This window comes from Sinohyriopsis cumingii, chromosome 19, assembly GCF_028554795.1.
Source record: "Sinohyriopsis cumingii isolate HCF-2022 chromosome 19, ASM2855479v2, whole genome shotgun sequence".
NCBI lineage: Eukaryota > Metazoa > Mollusca > Bivalvia > Unionida > Unionidae > Sinohyriopsis > Sinohyriopsis cumingii.
The window spans coordinates 12,204,860-12,231,456 of NC_142979.1; the positions used below are offsets into that span (position 1 = coordinate 12,204,860).

Below are 26,597 nucleotides of genomic sequence, written 5' to 3' on the forward strand. Positions count from 1 at the left end.
GCAAGATAGGTGATGCATGGCGGTCAGTATAACTAATGGTGGATGAACCATGACTCCGGTAAGACCCACCGACCCACGAGAAGCTAGTGCAAGCTTTTTCTCATACCCACATTGGTCGAGCTGAGACCCCCATCGACAGGGGTGAGATGGCAGTGGTTGTTGAAGGCGAGCACTTTAGACTAATTCGGCTGCACTTGGCCTCGGCCCTGAGATTAAAGCTTGTGGTGTTATTGCAAATTACATTACATAGAAATTCGACTCAATCCCCCAACAATTTTTACATAGAATTTCATGTACTTAATGTACCCTTTGATATTTCTGAGTGCGCCGAAAATAATTATCCAAATTAAATTATATACTTTCCACACATTGAAAAACTGATCATTGTTTTAAAGGCAGGCACATTTTGATTTCGGGGATGGGGTTTTTCCTTCAGTCCATAAGGTTTTGTTTATCCTTTATTATCAGACACAGAGATAGGGGTCACAAATATGGCCGGATTAGGGCCGTGACTGGCCTAAGGCTATCACGAGCTCACGTCGCTCAGCTGCTATTTCATTAAAAAAATGAGGGCCTACAACATGTGAGGGGCCTAAGTCTATAATTCATTATCTTTTTTGTTAATCTGACCAGGGAACAAACGATTTTCACAAAGGAGCCACTGACTATTCCCCACCCCCACCCCCCCAAAAAAATGCTCACGCCCTGATGATACAGTGATATTTGCATCAAACAATGACATACGCCGTATATTTCAGCCATTTGTTGTCCCTCATAATTATTGGAAGTAAATATAGGCATAGTACTGCACTTCATACGCTATCAAAATGGCAACATGTTGGCAGTATTGAGCTTTATACGCTTGAAAATGGCAATATATTGGTGGCAAATACTGCGTTTTATTCGCTATTAAAATGGCAATATATTGCGGCAGTATTGCGTTTTTCTTGCTATGAAAATGGCAATACATTGCTGGCAATATTGCGTTTTACACACACACACACACACACACACACTATTTTAAGTGGCGAGTTGTCATGCTATGTGTGCTTTAGCATCCATTACTCTTTAACGTTGATGACCAATTATTTGCCAAAAAAGGCAACTACGGTTGAGAGACTAGAAAGACACGCAAAGATGCAATCAGACAGATAGGCAAGCAGACATACAAAATTTCATTCTTAACAATGCAGGGCACAGTCCATTGTTGTAGATGTGTCTGTATATAAGATATCTATTATCTTTTATGTTCAAAATACACTTACTTTTTATCTATATTTTAATTTATATGTATGGACTATGTCGACTGAAATAAAGAATTATTTTCTTATTTTATAATATGGTGTATGAGATATCCTATCAACTATCTGAACAATATTTAACATAAATTCGGGGGCCTCGAGTGGCCCAGTGGTCTAAAACGCTCTCTATTACGGATCACTGCCATCTCACCTCTGTCTGCGTGGGTTCGAGTCTCGGATTCAGCTATGTGAGAACGCTTGCCAGTAGCTTCTCGTGGGTCGGTGGTTCTTTCCGGGGTTTTCCCGGGTTCTTCCTCCACCGTTAATACTGGCCGCCATGCATAGCTATCGTGAGCTGAAAAATGGCGTTAAACCCCACAACAACAACAACAACACATACATTCGAGTTATGTTGATGTTCTAATCAAAATTCAAACTTCTAGACTTGTCGCAATGACATGAATGATGTTTTTGCTATGGTAAACAGATAGTTACTATGTCCGGTTGAGGTATGACCTATATCGCATAAATGTGTCAGGAAATCGAACATGGGACCTTAGCTGTGTTAAGCAGTAGTCCTGTATACAGTAATTAGTCAGACTACCGCATCACAGTACGCGGTGCATCTCATAACGCACAAGTTCTAAGTCACTGAATTTAGAAGCGCATGATAGTATTCTTAATGGAATTGCACAAGGGTGACCTAGATATGTTGTGCATATATTGGTACTGATTAAGTTCGCCGGGCCAAACTATGTATATGTCATGCGAGTAGTCGTGTTACATAGCGTAGAAGGTCGACGCTCGAACAGGACATTCACCCCTGTTTATGCGCTTGCGGGCAAGGTTATTGTATGGTGCAGCCTACATACTATGTGGAGAGAATAGTCTCACCTTGCAAGACTGACACAACAGTATAGCTGTGTTTCGATCCATGCAGCTAAAACGGTGTTTTACACTTACAGGGAATAGATTCAAGAACAATTTTGATTATTTCTGTACTTTGATGTGCCAACACATTCTGTGTATTTTGCGACTCCGATTCGCTGTTATCAAAGTCATAAATTGGATATTGAATGAGTTTGTATTGTGATTTCCGACAAGTTAAGGTAAGTTCTATATAATTATAAATTTAATCGGTCCAAGAGATTGACATAGACACACACAAGCACACAACGTAAACCAAAACAAAAACAGTTGATTTTCTGAGTTTTATCCAATACATTTTTGTTACGGAAGGCTTTACGGATCAATTGAAAATCTTGCAGATAGTTTTGACAAGTACTGCATAATTGTTACAAACATTGTATTACAAATAATGTGGCTCTTGCATACAATTAATCTGAAAGCTCTTGAATATCTTAACGTATTAACTGTGCATTCAGAGGTTTCATCATCATCATCATCATCATCATCATCATCATCATCTTGTTTTATCATGCTTTTCCCGTTATTGAAGTCATTAAGTAATTGCATCGGACTGTAAATGACTAAAATGTGACCTATTACTTGTATTCCATAGACCTAGTTAGTTTAAAATAAAATGTGAAATACACATAGACTGACAATTGTGTTCCATAGACCTAGTTAGTTTAAAATGAAATGTGAAATACACATAGACTGTGACAATTACTTGTGTTCCATACACCTAGTTAGTTTAAAATGAAATGTGAAATACACATAGACTGTGACAGTTACTTGTGTTCCATAGACATAGTTAGTTTAAAATGAAATGTGAAATACACATAGACTGTGACAATTACTTGTGTTCCATACACCTAGTTAGTTTAAAATTAAATGTGAAATACACATAGACTGTGACAATTACTTGTGTTCCATAGACCTAGTTAGTTTAAAATGAAATGTGAAATACACATAGACAACAAATAGCAAGGCTTTATATCTATACAGTAAGGCAAGACTTTTATATCTTGACAATAAATAGCAAGGCTTTATATAGTGACTTTATCTAGTGACTAAATGGCAAGGCTTTATATAGTGATTGTAAATGGCAAGGCTTTATATTGTGACTAAATGGCAAGGCTTTATATAGTGACAGTTAGGCACGACTTTTACATCTTGAAATTTAATGGCAAGGCTTTGCACACTGACATTAAATGGCAAGACTTTTACATATCGACAAAAATGGCAAGGCTTTACACATTGACGACATTAAATAGTAAGACTTTTACATATTGACAGAAAATGGCATGGCATTACTAACTGACGACATTAAATGGCAAGACTTTTACATATTGACAATAATGGCATGGCTTCACACATTGACGACATTAATTGATAAGACTTTTACATACATGTATTGACAGAAAATGCATAGATTTACACGTTTATGACATTAAAAGTCAAGACTTTTACATAGTGACAGAAAATGGCATATATTTACACATTTGTGACATTAAATGGGAAGACTTTTACATATTGACAGAAAATGGCAAGACCTTACATCTTGACAGTAAATAGTACGAATTTATCTGTTGATAGTGAATGGCAAGTCTTTACCCACTGGGCAAGGCTTCAGTGGAAAATTAATTGAAATTACTGAGACTTTCGTTTAAAAGCACAACCAATCAGAAAGATTTCAACAACTATGCGTCCTTTCTTAAAACTATTGGTTTTTTTTTGCAAATCATTAATCATATCATAACGTTTTTGTACCAATTTCGTTTGAAAAATAAACACATTTTCAGATAAAAGCTACTCTACCACTACTACTGCTGCTATTATATATATATATATATATATATATATATATATATATATATATATATATATATATATATGCATACAAGTATATACTCACACGCAGACACACACATATTATATAATTATATACATGCATACATACACACACACACACACACACACATATATATATATATACACACACACATACATACATACATACATACATACATACATACATACATACATACATACATACATGCATACATACATACATACATATACACATCGAGATCCTCAGTGTGTATACTCACAGTTCACATTCAGGAAGTTCGGGTCATTAACAAGGCTGTGTTTTTACACTTATTATATTCATTATTTTTAAAGGTTTTAAAAATGTACATTTCTGACCAGACATTAAAATATGCAAAGTTATTTGCACAGTTCTATGCAGATGACTTGGTTGCCTTTGCCGAAACTGCAATTTAACTTCAAAGAATTTTAAATGAAACTAAAATAATACTACAACATGAGAAACTAAGATAAACGTGGGGGAAAAACCCCTATAATTAGATTTTTTTTATTTAAAAAAGGAGATATCTGAGGGGACGTGAAATTGGTATTTTGGTGCTTGCCTATTAGAGACGTTATATCACTACTGTGTGTTCTCTTTTAGCGACTCATGGTATAAATATCACGGCTGTGTATTCTCTTTTAACGACTCATGGTATAAATATTACGGCTACGGCTTTGTATTCTCTTTTAACGACTCATGGTATAAATATCACGGCTGCATATTCTCTTTTAACGACTCATGGTATAAATATCATGATTGTGTATTCATTTTGTTTTGTGGGGGGTGGGGTGGGGTGTCGTTATTATATGTTTTGTGAGGGTGGGGGACTTTGGTGTTGTATGTTTTGTGGGGGGCAGAAGAATGGGGTGTTATATGTATCTTGAGAAGTAGTATTGATTTTGTTTATAGATTTTCTGACCGGTATTTAAAATCATTCGAACGTTACCAGGTTAAGATTTTCACAAATATCTGCTGATAATTAAGAGTGAACCGAATGTATTTTCTTACCGGATATTGGTGCCTGGCCGTGATTGTCAATTATGTATATATCTTGACAGAATACTGGGAGCTGGGACTTTGGCTGCAAAATCATTAGGTCTGAGCTTAAAAATTTGATTAGCACAGATATACAAAAAGTCCAAACAAATCTTAAATGGCTGCCATCGTCAATATTATCTTACGTTCCTTTCAGAATAACAGCATAAGTGTCCTAGTTATGACTTCCGTTGTGATCATGGTTGAGTCATTTAAAATATCCACGAAAAACAAATCAACAACAGCACCTCCTCCCCCCCAACAAAGAAACTGGTTCTCAAAGGAAGAGATCCAAAGTTCCGTTTAAAATGTATACTGTAAGTCTATTTTAATTAAAGGTGGAGTGTACATTTACATTTATTGAATCTACAAAATTGCATTTTATCAATAAACGCAAGCATAAGTCCATCATATGCGGATTCCTGCTAAGGAAGATTATACAATCCTTTGTTAGTGCAATTCCGGACTATTTCACATTCCTTTTCAATATAAAACTGAAGCAATGGTGTATGTATGTATGCATGTATGTATGTATGTATGTATGTATGTATGTATGTATGTATGTATGTATGTATGTATGTATGTATGTATGTATGTATGTATGTATGTATGCATGCATGCATGCATGCATGTATATATGTATGTATGTATGTATGTATGTATGTATGTATGTATGTATGTATGTATGTATGTGTGTATGCATGTATGTATGCATGTATGTATGTATGTATGTATGAATGGATGGATGTGTGTGTGTCTGTGTGTGTATGTATGTATGTATGTATGTATGTATGTATGTATGTGTGTATGTCTGTATGTATGTATGTGTCTGTCTGTCTGTCTGTCTGTCTGTCTGTCTGTCTGGATGTTGCATGTATGATAACTCTTAAGGGACTTTTGCTCAAGATTGATGATTGAAAACAATTCAAATCAAATTGGACTGATTTACAGAAGAGGATGCAAAGTGTTAAGAGGCTTGACTGACACTTAACGGATTTTATATTTTAAATTTGTCATTTTTGTGCTTGATATTTGTACATATTTTGTCCTCAAGGACCATTACGCTCTCGGTGTCTCTTTACTATGGCCTGAAACTGACAACTTGGCTCAACGGCGCAATATATCAACTGCAAACCAGACCTTCCGACGTGTCTGGTTGGTGGTCAGTCTTTATTAACATGAAAACCAGACGTGTCTATACGTAAACCAGATTTTGTTAAAATGCAAACTAGACAGTCTCACACATCTAGCTTTTGTTCATAATGTTCCAGTTTTTCACAAAGCGCCCACGTTGATCTCTCTGCCTATCGATTAGAGCCGTGGTCAGTAGTAACCATGGTGATGGAAATAACAGCTGATGAATTTGCAATGCTGTTTGGCAATTTGACTCCTTAAAATTCATATCGACTACCATTGATAAAAACAGGATAACTGCTTGCAGCCCTAATTTACCCACATTGAAATATTTATGGCATTCTCGAACTCGTTTCGTATTGCGACCAGAGCGAAATAATGCCCTTGTCATTTTGGCCACCTTTTTTGATTTTCTTCTACGTCATTCGTTCAGTTTTCGTGTTTTCGCCGTAATTTAACACCCGCATGATCTTAGGAAGAGTGTAAATATGTATGGTGTATGTATGTATGTATTTATGTATGTATGTATGTATGTATGTATGTATGTATGTATGTATGTACGGCATGTATGTACGGCATAAAATGGCTGCCTGTAATAGTCGTGTCTTACAAAATGCAGTACAGTGCATAGGGAGTGATCTACATCCCTAATTCTGCAAAGGGTTGTGAAAGAAGTATTTTAAAAACGGAAAATAATAAGATCAAAGCATTAAAAATAGGAAAGTTGATCATATTTACAGTTTGGTTTTGGGTTTTACTTGTCAAACTATACTCGGGGTGGGTGGGAATGTGTCGAAATATTTATCGCTATTTGTTTAGAAGGATTCTTGTCAGTTCATTTCTTTTTCCGGTAAATCAGTTCGACCAGAGACGAGTGAAAAGCACATGAACTGTGTGTGTTTCATGCTCGAATGGGGCAACAACGACGTAATGATTTACAATGGCTATAATTTCCTTTTCTACCTACACTTAATGCATACAGAATTGTCCAAAAATGTGCACTGTTTGAAAGAGGAATTGGTTAGTATCCAGCCCGTATTTTGATTCCTTGTTCTTTGATGAATGAATCTGTATAATTTAATTTCTTTCAGATGTTAACATTCCCCAGTCGTTTTAAAATGAAAAAAAAAAATGATAATATATATATATATATATGGCTTGGATTGAACGGAGATGTAAAGACCCCAAGACTAAATCTGATCAAACTCAAGGTCTTCATCATATTATTTATAAACCTTTTCTTGATATTTATAACTTTTTTCACTTTAAGATTATAATGAGATTCGAAATGAAAGAGAGGAGAATACATCACACGTTGCCCTTTATATCCTCTTTCCATTGTCCTTCATGCTCGGAAAGCGGAGTGTATCGCAAGAACCCACAGGTCAGTTACCGGTCACGAGTTCAGCGTGGTTTCATGTGGGCAGTGTATTATCCTGTTGACTAAACACAGTTGGGCAGTAAGATCCGCCACGCCACATGCCACTGTCATTCTTCATTTTTTTCTCTCTGAATTCGGATGGTTGCTGCACAAAAACATTCAGCGTTGGACAGAATTACTTATATCCACGATACAAGTCCAGATTAAATTTTGAAAGAGGGAGAATTTCAATTTAACAGAAGGAATATACTGGACGTAACCTGTTATGGTTTGTATTGTTATCTCCTATGATGGTGTATTGTTGTGAAGTTTTATGTGGCTGTTAATACCTGTTTTGTAAACATATATATTAGTCGAATTTGTTTTTACTCAGTAATATTCGTTTTGTTAGAAGACAAAATCTTGTCTAAATTGATCGTCACACTTGAGAATCGGAATAATCAAGAATTAAACGTCTACCGATCTAAATTACCAATTTTAAGGCGGGGGGGGGGGGGCGGGCAGATGGGATGGGTATTGGTAATCGTGCTGAAAAATAGTAGGGGTCTCCAGCTTAAGGTTTTATGCACAGGTTCGAATCCCCTCACATACAAACACTTTAATTTTGATTACCCAGCATCGGTAAGGCGTGAACTTAGCCAATGAAGAAAGCCATAGGGCTATGTTTTTCACTGAGTTTTCAAAGAAATGTTAACTCTTGTCTGACAGAAGCCTTACTGTCGGAACATCAATACTACCAAATGTAACTGAGAAATGTCTTTCACTTTTTAGGGTTACTGTACTTGTTTTGCTGAAACTTCGTACTGAGTAATTTTGCCTGCATTTAATGAACGCAAAAAAAAAAAAATCAGCAAGAAGCTTGTAAAAATATCACCGAAAATCAGGATATTTACGCTTAATGTTGTCTTTTTTTCTTTTTCTGAGGAAATCGTCCTTCATCTTTCCATTTTTCGACAATTAAATATAGAGATAACAGGCCAAATTTAAATTTCATCTCAGGTTAATAAATATGTTATTTTTTTAGAAGGTCAAAGCATCAGAAATAACAAATTAGCAAATAAAGTATACTCTTTTTCATTGTTTTTACTCATCGCAAGTTCAAACAATTTTTATATTGCCTGCAAAAGAAAGAATTCATCAAAAAGTGAACATTTTTTTGTACAGTGTATATATTGAAAACAAATCCAGTAATAATTTTTTTTTTTTTTTGTTACTTCATGAAGCAGTCACTAGAGAATATAACCAGACTGTTCTTGAGGCATAACTTACAAATTTATGTGGCATATAAAAGGAAATTTTGGGGAAATGTTCCTCGGCCAGTCCAGAATTTGCAGCTTTAATTACTCGTAATTTACAATTATAAGTGTATGTCCAATCCAAAAGCCAAATTTTGTGTAAAGCTTGTTTTTATTCATGTTTTATTCATGTGAAAGTTAAAAACAGAAGGGATTGGTAACATCTACCTCCTTACTCTTCAAAAGAAGTCTATAAGGACAATATAACAAGACAATCTACGTAATTATTCCTTTTAAATGCTTATATGTATTATATTTTGTTTAGACTAATTCATCTAAAAATATTGTTTTTATGACTTAAAGTTTACATAAAATATTCTCTAATATTTCGTGTGAAAAGTTAAATACAGTAATGTATATACTTTGTATTTTTATTTATTTATTTTGCAGTTGCTTTATTGCATTGTTGAATTGTGATGGCATTTTTTTTTGTCATAACAATATTAACTTATTTTTTAAACAGTGTAAAATATCAATACCATCACAGACAAATGAAGATATTTATGCAGGGGGTATGGATGCTACAACAGCCTGAGCTGTGAGTAACCTTAAAAGCTTCAAAAGCTTCTTCTAAATTATTACAGGGTTGGGGGTCTTATTCTTCAAACAGAAAACATATCTCATCTGTGACGATACAAGTATAAATTTGTATTAATCATTTTTACAACTACATTAATTTCATATCCAAAGGTATCAAGCAGGTTTTATACTATTTTGTAGCAGTAATAATAAAAGCAAACTGCTGGTTACATGTAGGTGTAGCAACAATATTTATATTCATTGAGTATATAATTGCTACCGAAGGAGTCTTACGTTTTGTCAGTAAAGTACCTTACAATAAATCACCTCAGTGTACTATAAATATATGCATAATTATTATACTGATAAGGTGATTTCGGGTTGTCACAGATTTCGTTGCAAGTTATTGATACCAGGTGCTCAAGGGAGAGAACTGACACATTTCCGGTTAAAAATTAACCGGAGGGAATGCTATAATACAACCATATTCCTACGAAACGAAGATAAGTACCACAGTATTCTTGGCACATTCTTTATTTAGATAAATAAATAAAACATCTCCCGCTTGAAACCCTGCATGGTCCACACGTTTTGTGGATTTTTCATGAAAATATTCTCTGAGCCGTATCAAATTTTTGGCAATAACTTATAGTTTAAAAGAAAAGCCAAACAGTTTCCTTTGCGCAGGTTATCACGTAAAGCGTTCCCGCTATTCATAAAATTATCGAATCAAATTTAAAAGAATGGGAGCTTCGTAAAAAGGGATACCCTCTCTGTACAAAAATAGTAAGATGGTGTCACTCGGCCTGACTGAAGCGCCCTCTAGTTACGCTGTTATCGCTACTAAATACAAACTGAAAAGAGAATAAGGTTGTAAATGTTAAAATTTCAATGGAGATGTTAAGTTTAAGTACGTGGTTTAAAATATTTAACAAAAATATTTTATTTCTTGGATTTTCTTTCTGTGGTGAAAAGGCATGCACAATACGGAAAAACCCGTGCTTATGGTCAGCTTGTCTGTTAACGTTTCATGAAAAAAGATATATGTAACATTTCCCCCTAAATCCGATTATAAAATACACCTTTTGAAATCGTTTTAAACAGTCGGAGCTTATGTCTATCGTTTTGATTTATTTTTAGTTTTCGAAAATGCACCCATCATAAATCCCTCTAAATGTAGCGTAGTTACATACCTCATGATGCATTGCCTATCTTGTGCTGAAAATGGCATTAAGACTAACTCAGAAGCAGAATACGACCAAGGCCTTCCTTCCTTTCTTGTTTATATGTCAGTATTGATACGTGTATTGAGCGAACTTTGATTTCTCCCCCTCTAGCATTTGCATATACTTTTAGTTGCCTGGAACAAGCGATGAACCGAATTGAAAATGTATGAGGTAGCAAGCAGGATAAGGCCTACAACTGACTAGATTGTAAAATAACGGATGTCTAATTTGTACATGCGGACCTGTTTACATGAACTCATAAATAATATGTTCTGGTCGCTTCGGTCATACACTAATTTGAACTAGCTAAGATGACGGAGAAATTTGGAAAAGATAGGTGGATTCATTTTAGGTAAAATAAAGCTACCAAGTTTAACGGCAGGCCCTCATATTCATGGATATGGCTTGCCGATTAAAAGTAACGTTGAATAAATATATATGTAACAATTACCCACCCATCCACTACTTGCATTTAAGGTTTCGTCTTAAAATCTAAGAAACAGTATAGTATTTCGTGGAAAAGTCGTGCATTCTTTTAATAAAGACGAACATTTAAGCCGGTCTTTGCAAAGAAAGTAAACTTGTTTCAATCCCCTTTTGATGTCCTTTAAAACTTCATAAGGAGAGCCCGACTGGGTGAGAAAAACTTTAAAGTTTAGAAAATTCATCGCGACCAAAACTATTTACGGAAGAAACAAAATCTTTATGACTTTTTATAATTTCTGTAGTTTTATATGATGAACTTGAGTTTTAAATAAATATTACCTCGCTCTCAGGACATATCATTATTGCGACGGAAAGACCGACCGTTTATTTTATTTCATTTCATTTACTATTTTGTTTATGGCTAACACTAATTATTTTCTTCATATTTGCTGATTACTTCATTCACATGGAGACTACCCCATTCATTGTGCTGATTACTCCATTCACATGGAGACTACCCCATTCATTGCTGATTACTCCATTCACATGGAGACTACCCCATTCATTGTGCTGATTACTCCATTCACATGGAGACTACCCCATTCATTGTGCTGATTACTCCATTCACATGGAGACTACCCCATTCATTGCTGATTACTCAATTCACATGGAGACTACCGCATTCATTGTGCTGATTACTCCATTCACATGGAGACTACCACATTCATTGCTGATTACTCCATTCAAATGGAGACTACCCCATTCATTGCAGCCTGAATAGTGAGAAGACCACGAGTTACTTTCCCTTGTCAAAGGTTAGATGTTAGAGGCTAAACATGCACTGTGATCAGACTAGGCTCCAGAATTTTCAAAAAACATTTCATTTTCTTGCTCGTTGCCTGCTTAATGTTCAAAAACTGATTTTGATTATCTCATACGATCGAAACTAATATGCGTCGTTTGTGAATTCATTTTATTTTCAAGTCAGACTTTAAACCCAGCATGCAAACTGCTTTAAAAAAGTTGAAAGTCTATATTTTTGCCCTGACACGTTTGTGGTAGACGAAGTTTTCTACGTCTGCAATCGCATACAGACAAATTTTGAAGAAAATCTGACCGCCAAAAGGTTTTTAATTTCATCCACAAGGGTGGTACACGGTTTTTCTTTCGTAAACTGTGCGTTCATTCTGAGTGACAATCTAACCAAATCTTAATTATATTGATGGTGCAAGGGACTGTGCTTATGCGCAAATTTGATGCCGCATCCAACTGCCTAATATAGAAGGTTATGTGAAAAGTAGAGTGCACTAGATGGTCAAAAAACGTTCATAGTTTTGGATAGCAATGATAATTCAAAACATACAAGTAATATTATTTTACTTTGACAAGTCAATTTAATCTGGTAGCAAAAGAAATGTATGCACTCCAGCCTCAAATTTATATATACATTGTTCATGTCAGAAGGTCTTTGTAAACATTATATCAAAGATTTTGTTGTATTGCAGCGGATAATTATCGTAAGCACTACTAAACATTAGCCATTTTTATCCCGAATGACACCTGATGTTTGAAGCCATTTATTACGTAAGAAATAAGCGTGGTCGTAACGAGTGACCATGTATCGAAACACATTTTAATTTTTTGCATGAAATGAAATTAGTCATCAGTAATTAGTTATATAGCTAATAAATAGAGTGAAAATGTCATGAAATCGCTTGTGAGTTGTTGAAAGTGTAAGTATTTAACTTTTTGGCAAATCGATAATTTTACATAGGTAATGGTTCCAAACGCACATATTCTGCTTGGAATCTGGGATGTAAGACAGGCAAGAGACGGCTAAGGAAGACAGGAACCGAAATGGCTTAGTGGTTAGCATTCCGAACTCGTAAAAGAAATGACCCATGTTCATGTTCTGACAGTACATACTATCAATATTCTGCTGTTGAGAATTTTTATCTCCCAAATCTAAGTAAATAATGTAAAATTAATTTCATAAATTTGCCCTAGTGAGGTAATGGGCTTCTACTTTGGTAGCTATTTTCGCACACTCCTCTCGTTATTCGTAGCGGTCGATCAAAAGTCATGCACCGATACGGAAAACGCCCTCCATTCAAGCAGAAAGGGCTAAGATTAGTAAGGTCAGAGACCCAATTAATCATGTGTCTGTCACGACAAAGCAATCCAAATTGCATGCGTTTCTTAAAGTATTTGTACAAAAAAATTTTAAATCTCAATGCACACCTCAACACAAGGGTCGCGGGTTCAATACCCGATTCGGGCCAGCCCAAGGCGACTGCCTCGGTGTGTCCCTGGTAAAGGCGCATAGGAAACAATCACCTAGCTCCCGTTTCCAGTGCATGATATAGCTAATATGTGTTAAAAGTGCGGTTACTCCCCTCCCCCGAAAAAACAAGAAAGCAGAAATTTGAAACTGTTAATTCAATTCTCTTTGTTCCACTAACCTTTGGGTGAACAAAAACAAACCTATGTTATAATTTTTTAGATGTACCACATGAGCGGATTTATTTTAAAAAAATGAGTTGAAAAAAGACCAATTAATTACAGGGGACATGAACAAGAGATTATACCCCCCCCCCCCCATCAATCAGTTATGAGAGACATGAACGAGAGGTTGTACCACAAAAGCACCAATCAATTCTAGGGTACATGAACAAGAGGATGTACCACATAAGCACCAATCAATTCTAGGGTACATGAACAAGAGGTTGTACCACAAAAGCACCAATCAATTTTAGGGGACATGAACAAGAGGTTGTACCCCCAAAATATGTCACATATTGCCAATTTCTTGATTCATGCTGTCATTTTCAAATTTCTGTTCACATGATTAAATACACCCCACCCCCCCAGCAAACAAGAAAACAATCACCACCACCCAAAAAAAGCAAGAAGAGCGGAACTAAACAAAAATAATAATACTAATAACATCAACAACACCAATCAAATTATAATAATAATTCGTAAATGCTGGTACACTTTGATAATTTGACTTGTGACTAATCTGATAACTTTTATAGGTATGAAATAGTATAGAGCCAAGTTTGAATTCTGCCGAAATGGAAAACAAACGTGATTCTTCCTTTGCGTTCGTTTAAATACGTGATTCACACATTATTCCCGAGTTAGGTTCTCTAACTTTTACTTTAAGCTTCAGCACCCCTCGTTTTTGAACGTGTATTTCTTACAAAAAAGCATGATAGCATTTATTTGCATTATTTCCAAAATTTAGTTTCAAGCAGTGCGAATTTCTCGAAGTGAAAATATACTATGCGGATCGCGATAAGGTCCAGGTAAACAAAATTTTAGCACTTTGTGGATAAATGGAATTTGCCTCTTTGTTGAACTTACCGATTAGTGATATTACATTTGAAAAGGGAAATTGAAAATTATATTCTCTTTATCAGTGTAAATGTTGTAATTATTTAGTAAATACTTTTGGACAGCAAGCAACACTAATCTGAGTCTTTTCCGCACACTGCATTTAGAATCGACAAATCTTCATTAGTTGATTGCATTTGAATATGATTAATTTCCACATGAATATCTTTACATTTTCTCGACGTTCTATATTGATCCCTTTTCCATATTTCATATCCTGCAGATCAGCTCAACACAAATCATCTCAGTGATGTGTTGAACCTAACTAAGCACTGGAAGGTTTACTTGAGCGGAATTTGTTGGGTTCTTGGCCTGCTTGCTATCAGTGGGACTAACTTTTACTCATTCTTGTTTGTCCGGTTCAAATGAATGAAAATGACACATATTCGTATTTGTATCTGTTTACATATACATCTTAATGAACTTTTAATTCAGTCTCTGGCAGTACACTGTTTCTATCGCATGGACAGAAATTACTCAGATGACTCCCCCATAGAAACCAGAGAATAAATATCGCTAACAGTGCCAATTATGACGTCATTGATCGATAGTCTTTATACAGTACTAAGTGCTTACATAGAGATTGGTTCTAAACGATGTTTTCATTCTCTTGCAGATTCTCTGATTGAATCACACTTTAAAAGCACTTGCTATAGCAAAGATTGTCTGTGAAATAGTAGGAACAAGGACGTGTTCGCAATAAAAAAGGTAGGCATGTCAAATATGTCGCACTTAAATGTACAATATATGGTTACGCAGATATATGATTTTCAGTCTGTCTCTGATTTTGTATTAAATCAAATTTTCCTCTTTCACGTTTAGATTTGCAGCGAAATATATCCTTCTATCCGCTTGTCAAACAATCAGTCAGTATTTAACAAATTTCTTTATGTACTTGATTACCGAACACTATTCATGAGTAGATAACGAGGGCTGTTTTATGTTTGACTAAGTTGACGAGAGGGCGACAGGCTCAGTTTGCTTTCGTTGTTTCGGAAACACACACTTTCTTTTTCTTCTCTTTTTCCGTCCTTGTTTTAATCTAGTATGAATTTCCATTAGTTGCACACATTAAGATGGGTGCATGTTCTTAGTGTGCGAAACTGATGATTCTATGCTTATCACATTGTTTCGTGTCCCTATCAGAGTAAATGTATGTATGTATGTATGTATGTATGTATGTATGTATATATATATATATATATATATATATATATATATATATATATATATATATATATATATATATATATATATATATATATATATATATATATATATATGTATGTATATATATATATATATATATATATATATATATATATATATATATATATATATATATATATATATATATATATATATATATATATATATATATATATATATATATATATATATATATATATATATATATATATATATATATATATATATATATATGTATGTATCTATATGTGTGTGTGTGTGTGTATGCATGTATGTATGTATGTATGTATGATGGGGAAAAGATTTGTTGTTTATTGAATTTGAAGAAAGAAACCATAAAACTACCAACACAAGCTCTTATAACCAAATGAAAATAAATTTAATTGAAATTCAATAGCAGCGACAACCATTAAAAGCTTACTATTGTAAGTTATTTAATAAATAAATAAGTAAATTTAAATTGATCTTTGCTGTTTTAACAGATATTCCCATTGAGTATGGCAGGACATAAGTTACCTCCCATGGTTGTGCGTGGTCTTAAGGAAATACCGCTGGACCTAAGTGTAAAAAAAGCAGACGACGATGACGGAATATTGTCAATGGCTTCCCAGATTGTTGCTTCGAATGGAAATAGCCAGTTGTCTGATGTTTATCAAACTGCAGTTAAAAATTCAGAGTCTTCGGAATTTCAAACAGATGGATCGTATGCAAAGCATAACTCGTCCTCTGTTTCAAATTGCTCGAATCTGAATGCTTTGTCTACCAGTGCCATATTACCAAAGAAAAGAAAGAACCTTTGGCGACCTTATGATGTAAATTGTTTCGAAATGGATAGAGACATGGACAGTATTATGTCCGACTCGAGCAATTCTTCTCAGGATCAAGATAATACATCCGATTCAATGACCATGACATACAAAATGGATCCAGTAAAGCGCAGAAAGCTAGAGATCCTTCGCTTCAGTTGCTACGAAAGAAGCAATAGCCCCGTACTTCTTAAGGAATCAAAAGATGGCGGCGAAAGTGTTGCAGGTTTCGAAACTGTCAGCGCATGTAGTGATGTATCTATCAATGCTGACACACAGATTGATGACAATGAAAAATCGTCATCTAAATTTAACCACTTTTATTCTCCTTTGTTTGAATCTCGTGAAAGGCTCATGTCCGGACTGAAGAAAAAGGATATATTTGGATTATCTTTTAGAATAGCACCTCAGCCATCTTTCTCCTTTCATCATAAGGAAGACAACATTCTGCCGTCTTCGAAATCTGAAGACACTAATATTGTTTGCGTAGATAATGACAAAACCTACTTCCAGCTTCAGACCGTAAAAAAAACGTCAACAAATCCAGAACAATCTAGTAGTGATGCCCAAGGCAGCCATTTTCAGTTATACGGATGTCCAAAAGAGAACACTACGCGGGTGAATAGCAGTGCCAACCTTCTCATCTGTTCTTTGACCAATAATATTCCCGGTGAAACTTTGAGCTCTAGTCAGATCGGCCAAAATAGGATTTCAGCTCCAATTGTGAAATCAAATCGTGCCAAAGATGATAACACAGACGAGAATGATAAAAGCCAGATCAAACAAGTCGGCAGAGAGCCACCCGAAGTGTCTCCAAATACTACTTTTTGCTGTACCCTTCGCCATTTGATTCAGGATATAGAAGAAGAAGCGGAATTAGACAATTCACGGTCGAATTCTGATATCAGTGATAAAACAGTTAGGAATATTGCCAAGCTTCTTCAGCAGTGCAATTCTGTCAAGTTGACTGCAATCGATCTTCTAATGACCTCCGTAAACATTAATGGAGAGGAGAGGCGCTATTCGCCTAAGAGTTCACGTATCCAACAAATGCTTAAGGGAGAGAAACCTAAAATGGTTAACATGCTCGACATAGTCGAACTTCAGGTTGAGGTTGGCATTGGCATCTGATTATTGTAAAGTAAGATGGTTGAAATAGTGTTATGGATTAATGTAAGATGGTTGAACTAGTGTTATGGATGCAAGATACGATGGTTGACCTAGTGTTACGGATAATTAAAGCAAGTCACGAAGGAAGAATCAGATACGGATAGTTGCTGGAATGGCTTCGTAGTGATTCTTAGCGAATTATCTGAAAAAGAGTGTAAACCTTATTTTGAAAGTATGAGGGATGACTGTGTAGAGATTCTGAATGAGAGAAATGGCACAAGACCAGAACTAATACTTAATGTCATTCGTGATATTACTTGAAATGATATTATTGACTTACGGTACGTCGGTTATAGCTTCAAGCTTGGTGATCAAGAATATATATTTATTGCCTTTATAGAGAAAAGCTCTTAGAATGATTTTTGTTACTCTATTGGTCATAGACCAGTAGAGCTTATGGGATGGCCTGTGGTCCGTCGTCCGTTTGCACAAGTTAGTTAGTGCTACCTCTAAACTACTTGGAGGATTGCCTGAAACTTTACAGGCACATTCATCCTGTTGTCAAGTTGGTCCTAAATAAAAATGGTTCTTGGCGTCCATATTGAAATTCTTGGTTTTGCTTTTCCTCTTGAATAGACGGTCATGTGAATATTGCATTTTCGTTAAAATACTTCTTATGATGTCTAGGTGGACCTAAAATAACTATGGTGCTGATATGGCATCCAACATGGCCGCCATGGCAGTCATCTTGAAAATGTTATCTCTACTCCGTCTTCAAGGATGGCCATAACAACATGGGGTTTTCACTAAAAGACTTTTTATCATATTGAGTTGGTTTTAATAAAAATGGCGACGACCCAACGTCCAATACGGCCACCACGTCAGTCATCTTGAAAATCATGTTATCGCCACTGCTCTTGAATGGGTGGTTGTTCGTGTCAACATATGGGGGTGGGTGGGTAACTAAAAGACTTCTTATGATGTCTAGCTGAACCTATAAAATGGTGCCAATAAAACATCTTACAAATCTTGTTTTCAGTTTTGCTTGAAAAGTAGTCAAATTGACTAAAATAATTCTTATGGTTTCCAGTTGGTCTTAAATGAAATTAGTGTCAATCTGACATCCTATATGGCCGTCACAGCAGCCATCTTCACAATCTTCTTGCCTCTACTCCCGTTGAAAGGAAAGTCTTATCTTGAAAATAGTATTACCTCTCCAGTATCACTGTCACGATGACTGTCTTTAAAAAATGTTGTCACTATACTATTGAATGGATGATCAGTATGACAAAGGGAATTTGACAAAAGGCTTCAAATAATGTCTACTTTGTCCTATATGAAACTTTATGTCAAGCTGATATCCAATATGTGTACCTCAGAAACTAATTTTTAAAGCTTGTTATCGTTAAAGAATATCAGAGATGGTTTCAACAGGCGACAGTTGAAAGGGGAAGAAATGGTCATACCCTGAATTCCTGGAAATTCTTTTCGTCCAGTAGAGCATCATTCCCTTCTAAGGACTCTTGTTGGTTTGATGACTTTGACTTTTATCACTTTGGGACATATTACATCAACTTAAGTTAATATTTTAAATGCCGATTATTTAGAATACATGTAGGTAAAATTTGTACGGAGCAGATTTTAAAACTTGTAGTCTAGAATGATTTCTATAATTGAATTTATGAAGTGTTTTTCTTTGGAGCTATGACTAATTTTACATTAAGCAGTAAAACTGACCATAACATTGTTTTTTGCATATATGAGGTAAAGTATAACTTTCTTTATGTATTTAAAAAATGACAAGAAGCAAACTTCGTCTCAATTTACTGATCACGTCACATCCGGTTTGAAATGTGACACTTACAGATTCACTGTTGAACACAGCGCAGGTAGTGCCTGGTGTAGATGACTTCAGTCATTTGGTTCATTGTCTGTATCACTCTGTTGTATATAAGTAGGTGAATTTTCTCTCTTTCTTTCTCTCTTTATATATATATATATATATATATATATATATATATATATATATATATATATATATATATATATATATATATATATATATATATATATATATATATATATATATATATATATATATATATGTATATATATATATATATATATATATATATATATATATATATATATATATATATATATATATATATATATATATATATATATAGTGAATCTTAACTGAACAGATCCATTCTGTAACTCGGCCTCCTATGCACACTGCCCAATATATGGATCCCAGTAATGTTTTTCTTTAATTATAATAATATTTCGTCGCAGAAGCGAGAGAAAAAAAATGTTTGCTCCCAACAGTATCTGGTCTGGGAAAGTTTTTCACTATATAATATATAGAAATCTGTAACCTCTCTATACCGGGTTGATTCTTTGATTAGACGCACACATACGCGATTGGTTGGAATCATATCCTCATGTTTTTTCGAACAGGTTGGTTATTGTTATTATTATTATTATTATTATTATTATTATTGTTTGGCCGTAAAATTAAATGACGTCTTTAAAAACCAGTTAACATCATTTGACTAAATGTGACAGAACGCATCCTAGGACAAAATGATTTTGAAATGTTTACAAATTATGCCGATCATCCATAAAGTGCAGTTGCTAGTACTAAAAACAGAAAAATATTTAACGATCTCATTAAAGCAAAAACCATGCTTAATAGAATTCTACCAAATATGAAATCGCCCTAGCTTAAAGACCTTTAAAATCTCTGCAATCGTCGACAATATGCCATCCTGGCATAAAGGCCTTTCAACATTGGCAGAAAACATCCTGGCATAAGGCTTTTCAACATTGGCAGAAAACATCCTGGCATAAGGCTTTTCAACATTGACAGAAAGCATCCTGGCATAAGGCTTTTCAACACTGACAGAAAACACGCTGGCATAAAGGCCTTCAAATATTAGACAAATTATATTAAAATGCCATACAGTATGGATACAGATATGCATACTGATAGACCAAATATAAAACCTTGAAATAGTTGTTACCATAACGTCTACAAGAAAACAAATTACACCAAAACATCTTACAGGGACCGATATCTGTTCGCTATTCCAACTGGCTACGCAAGAAGTCCTCCTCGCTATTCCATCTGGCTACGCGAGAAGTCCTCTATTCGCTATTCCATCGGGCTACGCGAGAAATCCTCTATTCGCTATTCCATCTGGCTACGCGAGAAGTCCTCTATTCACTATTCCATCGGGCTACGCTAGAAGTCCTAACTAACACACTAGGCAGTAGCAGTTTATATGTTCGTAGTAATATTTATTTACCTACTGTTAACATTACTTGGAATTTCTACGTTAGGAAATACTAATTTATATGTATCTGATAGTTATTATGTAGCTATTGTAATTTTTAGTTCGCATTCCTACGTTTAGTACACTAGGAAATACTAATTTATATGTATCTCATTGTTAGCCTAGTACTTTAGGCATATTATAGTATGTGAATTAACAAATGTTAGTACATAGATATTACGTAGTTGTTTGTATCTGCACAATATATGATGTTATTTAACAATTGTTAGCACATAGGTATTACGTAGCTGCATAGCACTGGACAACAAATTTTTACAAAAGTCATGTTACTGAAATAAAATTAGTCAATTCTTATCAATTTTTATGTGCTGAACACGAATATGACAGTCAAATTGCAAAATTGGCTCTAGTTTTTTTGTAATCTGCAAGAAATTAATGTTTACATAACGAAATGCATTCCAATAGTAAAAGGTCAACTGTAATAGCCTACCTATAAAAAATCAAGTCATTGACTACATCTTAGATTTGTTCGCCTGTCTCTTGTACAGCTGTTCGGGAGCATCTCTGAGGAGTGTCCAGCAGTAGTCAGCCAGCATTGTAGTGGACCATTTTCCCTGGTATCTTTGTTCCATTGTTGCGATATCTTGATGAAAACGTTCGCCGTGTTCATCACTAACAATACCACAGTTGCTAGGAAAGAAATCCAAATGGGAATGAAGGAAGTGAATCTTTAGAGACATATTGCAGCCAAGTTTCTTATACTTCATCAACATGTCTTCTACTAGTTCCTTATAGTTTTCTGCCCTAACATTTCCGAGGAAGTTTGTAGAAACTAGGCGAAAAGCATTCCATGCTTGTTTCGCGTCACCTTCCAGCAAGTTGTTGAACCGGTCATCTTTGAAAAGCTCTCGAATCTGAGGACCCACAAAAACTCCCTCTTTAATCTTTGCTTCGCTGAGTCGAGGGAATTTTTCATGCAGGTATCGGAATGCTGGCAAAGTCCGGTCAATGGCTTTCACGAAGTTCTTCATCAAACCTAGTTTGATGTGAAGGGGTGGTAGCAAGATTTTCTGAGCCTCAACCAGAGCTGGGTGTTGGATATTCTTCTCTCCAATGGCTACATTCTGCCTGTGAGTCCATTCCTTCCTCATGTAGTGCATTTCCCTTGCTCGGCTATCCCACTCGCATAAGAAACACATGTATTTTGTATATCCTTGCTGCAGTCCCATTAAAAGGGCAACTACCTTCAAATCACCACAGAGGTGCCAGCTGTACTTGTTATACTCAATGGAATTCAGTAGCTGCCTTAAGTTATCGTATGTCTCTTTCATGTGGACAGCATACGCTACTGGAATAGATGGAAGAATGTTTCCATTGTGCAAAAGCACAGCCTTGAGACTCAGTTTCGAAGAGTCCACAAATAGTCTCCATTCTTGTGGGTCATGAGTGATTTTTAAAACATTCATGAGGCCCTCAATATCGGAACAGAATATCAGATTACTTTCCTTTCTGAAGAAAGGCTCCAATTGCTGGTGGCGCTTTCGATATGCAGTAATTGTGACATCTTCTTCTAGAAGATTCCATTGTTGGAGTCTTGATCCTAGCAATTCTGCCTTGTTCTTTGATAAGTCCAAATCACGAATCAGGTCATTTAGTTCTTCCTGTGTTATTCTGTGTGGGGTTGATGATGCACCACAGTGAAAATCTGGATCACTGCATGCTGATGGACCAGGAGAAGAACAGGTCGACTCACCTTTGTCTTCGTCAGATGAATCAAGAGAATATTCTGCTGGAGGTTCTGGAATAGGAAGTCCCTCACCATGTGGAACTGGTCTCAATGCAGACGGAATGTTTGGGTAGACTATTCTCGACTTCTTTCGCTTCGTTATTCCGCCGGAAAGAGGAGGAACCAAGCAGAAGTAACAGTCATTTAGGTGGTTGCTTGGCTCTCTCCACACCATTGGGACTGCAAACGGCATTGATGACCTTTTGCAATTCAACCACTGTGAAAGCTGTGTTGTACATGTAGCACAGCATATATGCGGAGCCCAAGGCTTGTCTTGGTCACCAACCTTGCATCCGAAGTAAAGATGATATGCCTTCTTCACTTGAGAATTGATACTTTTCTTCTGGTTGGCAAATGTCACTTCCCCACAAATATAGCAAAAATTGTCCGCGGTATTAACACACTTTCGAGGCATTACTGTTCTTTATTGTACGTAAATGGATAAAATAATAAGTTTTATGTAACAGTAGCTTGAACTGTCTCGCACAACGTCTAAAATATTTTAAATGCTGAACCTATCTGATTGGGCTTTATATAGTACACTGCTTACGTCAGCTTCAGCAGCCGCCTGGCATTAGTATAATAGGCCTACACATGTATAGTACACTGCTGACGTCAACTTACTTCAGCAGCCGCATGGCATTAGTATTGCATTGCATCAGAAAATGATGCAATCAACTGTGGATGATGTGAGCATGATGGTATTATGCAATGTTACATCATTATTCCGGATGTTGCTGCAGTCCTACTGGAGAAATTTACACAGTGAAACATAGAAAATGAGGTATATGAATATCTTCAAAACGAGAGCCAATACAAATTTTTCACGGTTATATTCGTGTTCGGCACACCAAAATACTACAGATTAGGGCCTTTTCAAGTCAGTAATGATTTCACTGTTGACCAGTGTAGTCTATGATGCGATTTAACAATTGTTAGGACATAGATATTACGTAGCTGCATAGTCTATGATGCGATTTAACAATTGTTAGTACATATATATTACGTAGTTGTATCAGCAAAAAATTGCTCAGGATGGTATGGATGTTGCAACATGTCTTTTTGTGTTAAGATAGGAAACAAATATATATGTTCGAATACACGATTAAATTTGTCATTATTAGACTGCATTATGTCCTTAATTTAAGTGAGGTTTGGGATGGTTCATAAATTCATATATTTTGGAGAGAGAGAGATAGAGAGAGAATCCAGTTTGAGACTTGTTGCTTTCTTCTACATTATCTGTCGTGCGCAGTGACCAATTGATGAATCCTGTTGGATTTATGTTTATATTCTGACCCAGTGATAGCTAGAGATATCAGTCAGTATTGTTAATCCATTACAATAATATAGTTGAAATTGTTTTCGTTACTAAGTATTTTAAATTATTGTAATTCTTAATTGTAATTGCGTCATAATTGTACTAGCTGTTTATATACACTGATTACGGGAGATCTATTCAATATATGTAATTCATTGTACACATTTTAATAGTAAATTTGAATTTTCGACTTCATTATGAGTTTACATGGCAGTAAGGCCCTGTGCCCGTCGTCTGTCCGTCAACATAACGAACATAGGTTTATTTCATCAATATCTCTCAGGAGTTCGAATGTGAATGAGATTTATTCATACTAATCTTTTTATTAGCTTGGAATAAATGCTTATATCATGACGATCTCTGAAACTTTCGATTACAGATGAACGCGTGCTAATGAATTGATATTCGATGGGGTGAGCTTGTTATTTCTGATTCGATTTTGCTCAGACTTCGAAATGCACTTTTATCACGACGATCTCGGGCAAATTTGATCAGGCGCAAGCTACACGCATATTAACGAAGCGATCTTGCGTCTGATTGGTAGAATTGCTACCATTTTGGAAGAAATATTTCTAACCCGAATTTGATTTAACGTGGAATATGTGGTTACATCATTAAGATGATAGATGAGTTTGATAATGACCGAGATTCATGCATATTTATGAGGCAATCTTACATCTGATTGGCTGAACCTGTTTTCAGTGTATATTTTATCCGATTTTAAGTAATCCCTGTAAAGAGACTAAAATGATTAAGATCATAGATGGGTAGAATTATGAGCAAAATCCACTCATAATGATTTATGATGCAATCTTGCATCTGATTGGATGAGCATGTCATTGAATCTGATTGGATGAGATTATTCTTGCATTTGATTGGATGAACCTGTCAATACTTAAGTGACTATTTATGAAACGATCTGTTTTTTAAAACATCAAATATGGTTAGAGGCTTAATATCCATGAATTTTAGTATGAACAAGATAATTCGGCCTGCTCAGAAATTTAAATCAATGAGAGTAACCCATTCTATTGGCTATTGAGATTCACAGGTTTGTGGCCACGCAAAGTTGTTCCCGTATACAAATATGTCAACCAGATGAAGAAAATAAATTACAGAATAAAAGATGCAATAGAACATTTTATACAAATTAGCAAAATAATATATTTTATGGATAAAATGTAGTATTCTTTTGTTTATAACGGACGAAATAGTATACAATAGATATATTGTTAACGAAAATGTACAGATGAAGTTAGAAACTGTTTAATGTTGTACTTAAGGATAAAGATTCTTTACACAAATACATATATTTGTTTGGAAAATACCGTGTTTTTGTTTCTTCTAATATCGAGTTTGCTCTAGTAACAGCATATTTCTTTTTTAAACTGAGTATTTGCAGAGATTTATTTCTGATCACGTGTAAAATTCTTAAATACTTGGAACCATTGTTGATGAAATGCGATTTACCAGTGTGCCGGTACGGTATTACCTGAAACACTCGTGATATGTTATAATATGTATTGTATTTTGAGGCATATTATAGTTTCAATGTAATAACTTAATAAATTATTTGAAATTCATATTTCATGTTTTTAGCTTTAAATTAGAAAAATACCCCATTATCTATTTTTTCTGAAACGCTTCTATAGTTTAATTAACAAAACTCATGAGCTTCAGCAAAAAGAAATAGACAAAAGTTTGAATAATAACTTCAACTCGTGTGAATGTCACGTGGCTATGTAAACCTTATATTTAAAGCATCTATTTTGGAAAACGTGTTATCACACGATAAAGGAAAATAAAATGGCAAGCTTGACGTTATGTGAAGTTTTGGGTATAGTTTACATTGATTGTAATTTCAATATTACATGCTTAGTGGATTAGTCAACTGCTAATTTATAGACGCCTGGAGAGTTACATCAGGCACACTTGGGCCTCTTATACCTACTTTACATTATTTCATTGACAAAGAATACAAATCTTCAGATCTACGATAATCTTATCGTTACAAAGTACTCATATTTTTGTCATTAAAGTACCTTGACCAACACCAACTCAGATTATCCATTTTAAATTTGTTTTAAACCATTAAAATATTTCAAGGTTACCGAAGTGGTGAGATTTTTAACTAATCTGCAACTTTAGTAACCGGTACACCATGTAATACATACAGATCATGCCTTTTCATTTTCTTCTCAGTACGGTTTCCTTCAGTCATTAAGGACAAAGCATTTACAGCTTTTGAAATAACAACAACAATAAAAACAACAACAAAAATAATAATAAATAATAATAATAACAACAATACTACTACTACTACTACTACTAATAATAATAATAATAATAATAAGAAGAAGAAGAAGAAGAAGAAGAAGAAAGCAAAGAATAATGTCTTAGAACGGCGCTTAACATTTGAAAGCTTTACAATATTAATTATCACACACACACACACACACACACACACATGTATATATATATATATATATATATATATATATATATATATATATATATATATATATATATATATATATATATAGATATACATATCGATATACATATATATATATATATATATATATATATATATATATATATATATATATATATATATATATATATATA

General features: G+C 34.8%; 1 protein-coding gene and 1 long non-coding RNA gene across 4 annotated transcripts; both read left to right on the plus strand.

The window, feature by feature from the left end:
- Nucleotides 1-1,893: 1,893 nt before the first annotated feature.
- On the plus strand, nucleotides 1,894-19,321 carry LOC149775143 (uncharacterized). 3 transcript variants are annotated; one of them, XM_089944195.1, is made up of 5 exons: nucleotides 1,894-2,350; nucleotides 7,460-7,838; nucleotides 9,329-9,403; nucleotides 15,052-15,143; nucleotides 16,127-19,321. In XM_089944195.1, the coding sequence occupies exon 5, from the start codon at nucleotides 16,142-16,144 to the stop codon at nucleotides 17,579-17,581; it is 1,440 nt and encodes a 479-aa protein (XP_089800321.1). In that variant the 5' UTR covers nucleotides 1,894-2,350; nucleotides 7,460-7,838; nucleotides 9,329-9,403; nucleotides 15,052-15,143; nucleotides 16,127-16,141; the 3' UTR covers nucleotides 17,582-19,321. The 3 variants fall into 3 exon arrangements, with proteins under 3 accessions (XP_089800321.1, XP_089800320.1, XP_089800319.1); XM_089944194.1 differs by lacking the exon at nucleotides 9,329-9,403; XM_089944193.1 differs by lacking the exons at nucleotides 7,460-7,838; nucleotides 9,329-9,403.
- A 319-nt stretch (nucleotides 19,322-19,640) lies between these two features.
- On the plus strand, nucleotides 19,641-25,552 carry LOC149775144 (uncharacterized). The gene is made up of 2 exons (XR_016416599.1): nucleotides 19,641-21,138; nucleotides 23,595-25,552. It is a non-coding gene; the product is annotated as an uncharacterized LOC149775144 (long non-coding RNA).
- Nucleotides 25,553-26,597: the final 1,045 nt, after the last annotated feature.

Bases quoted from the DNA above. Each gene is read 5' to 3' on its own strand.
- LOC149775143 (XM_089944195.1), top strand. From the start codon at position 16,142: ATGGCAGGACATAAGTTACCTCCCATGGTTGTGCGTGGTCTTAAGGAA.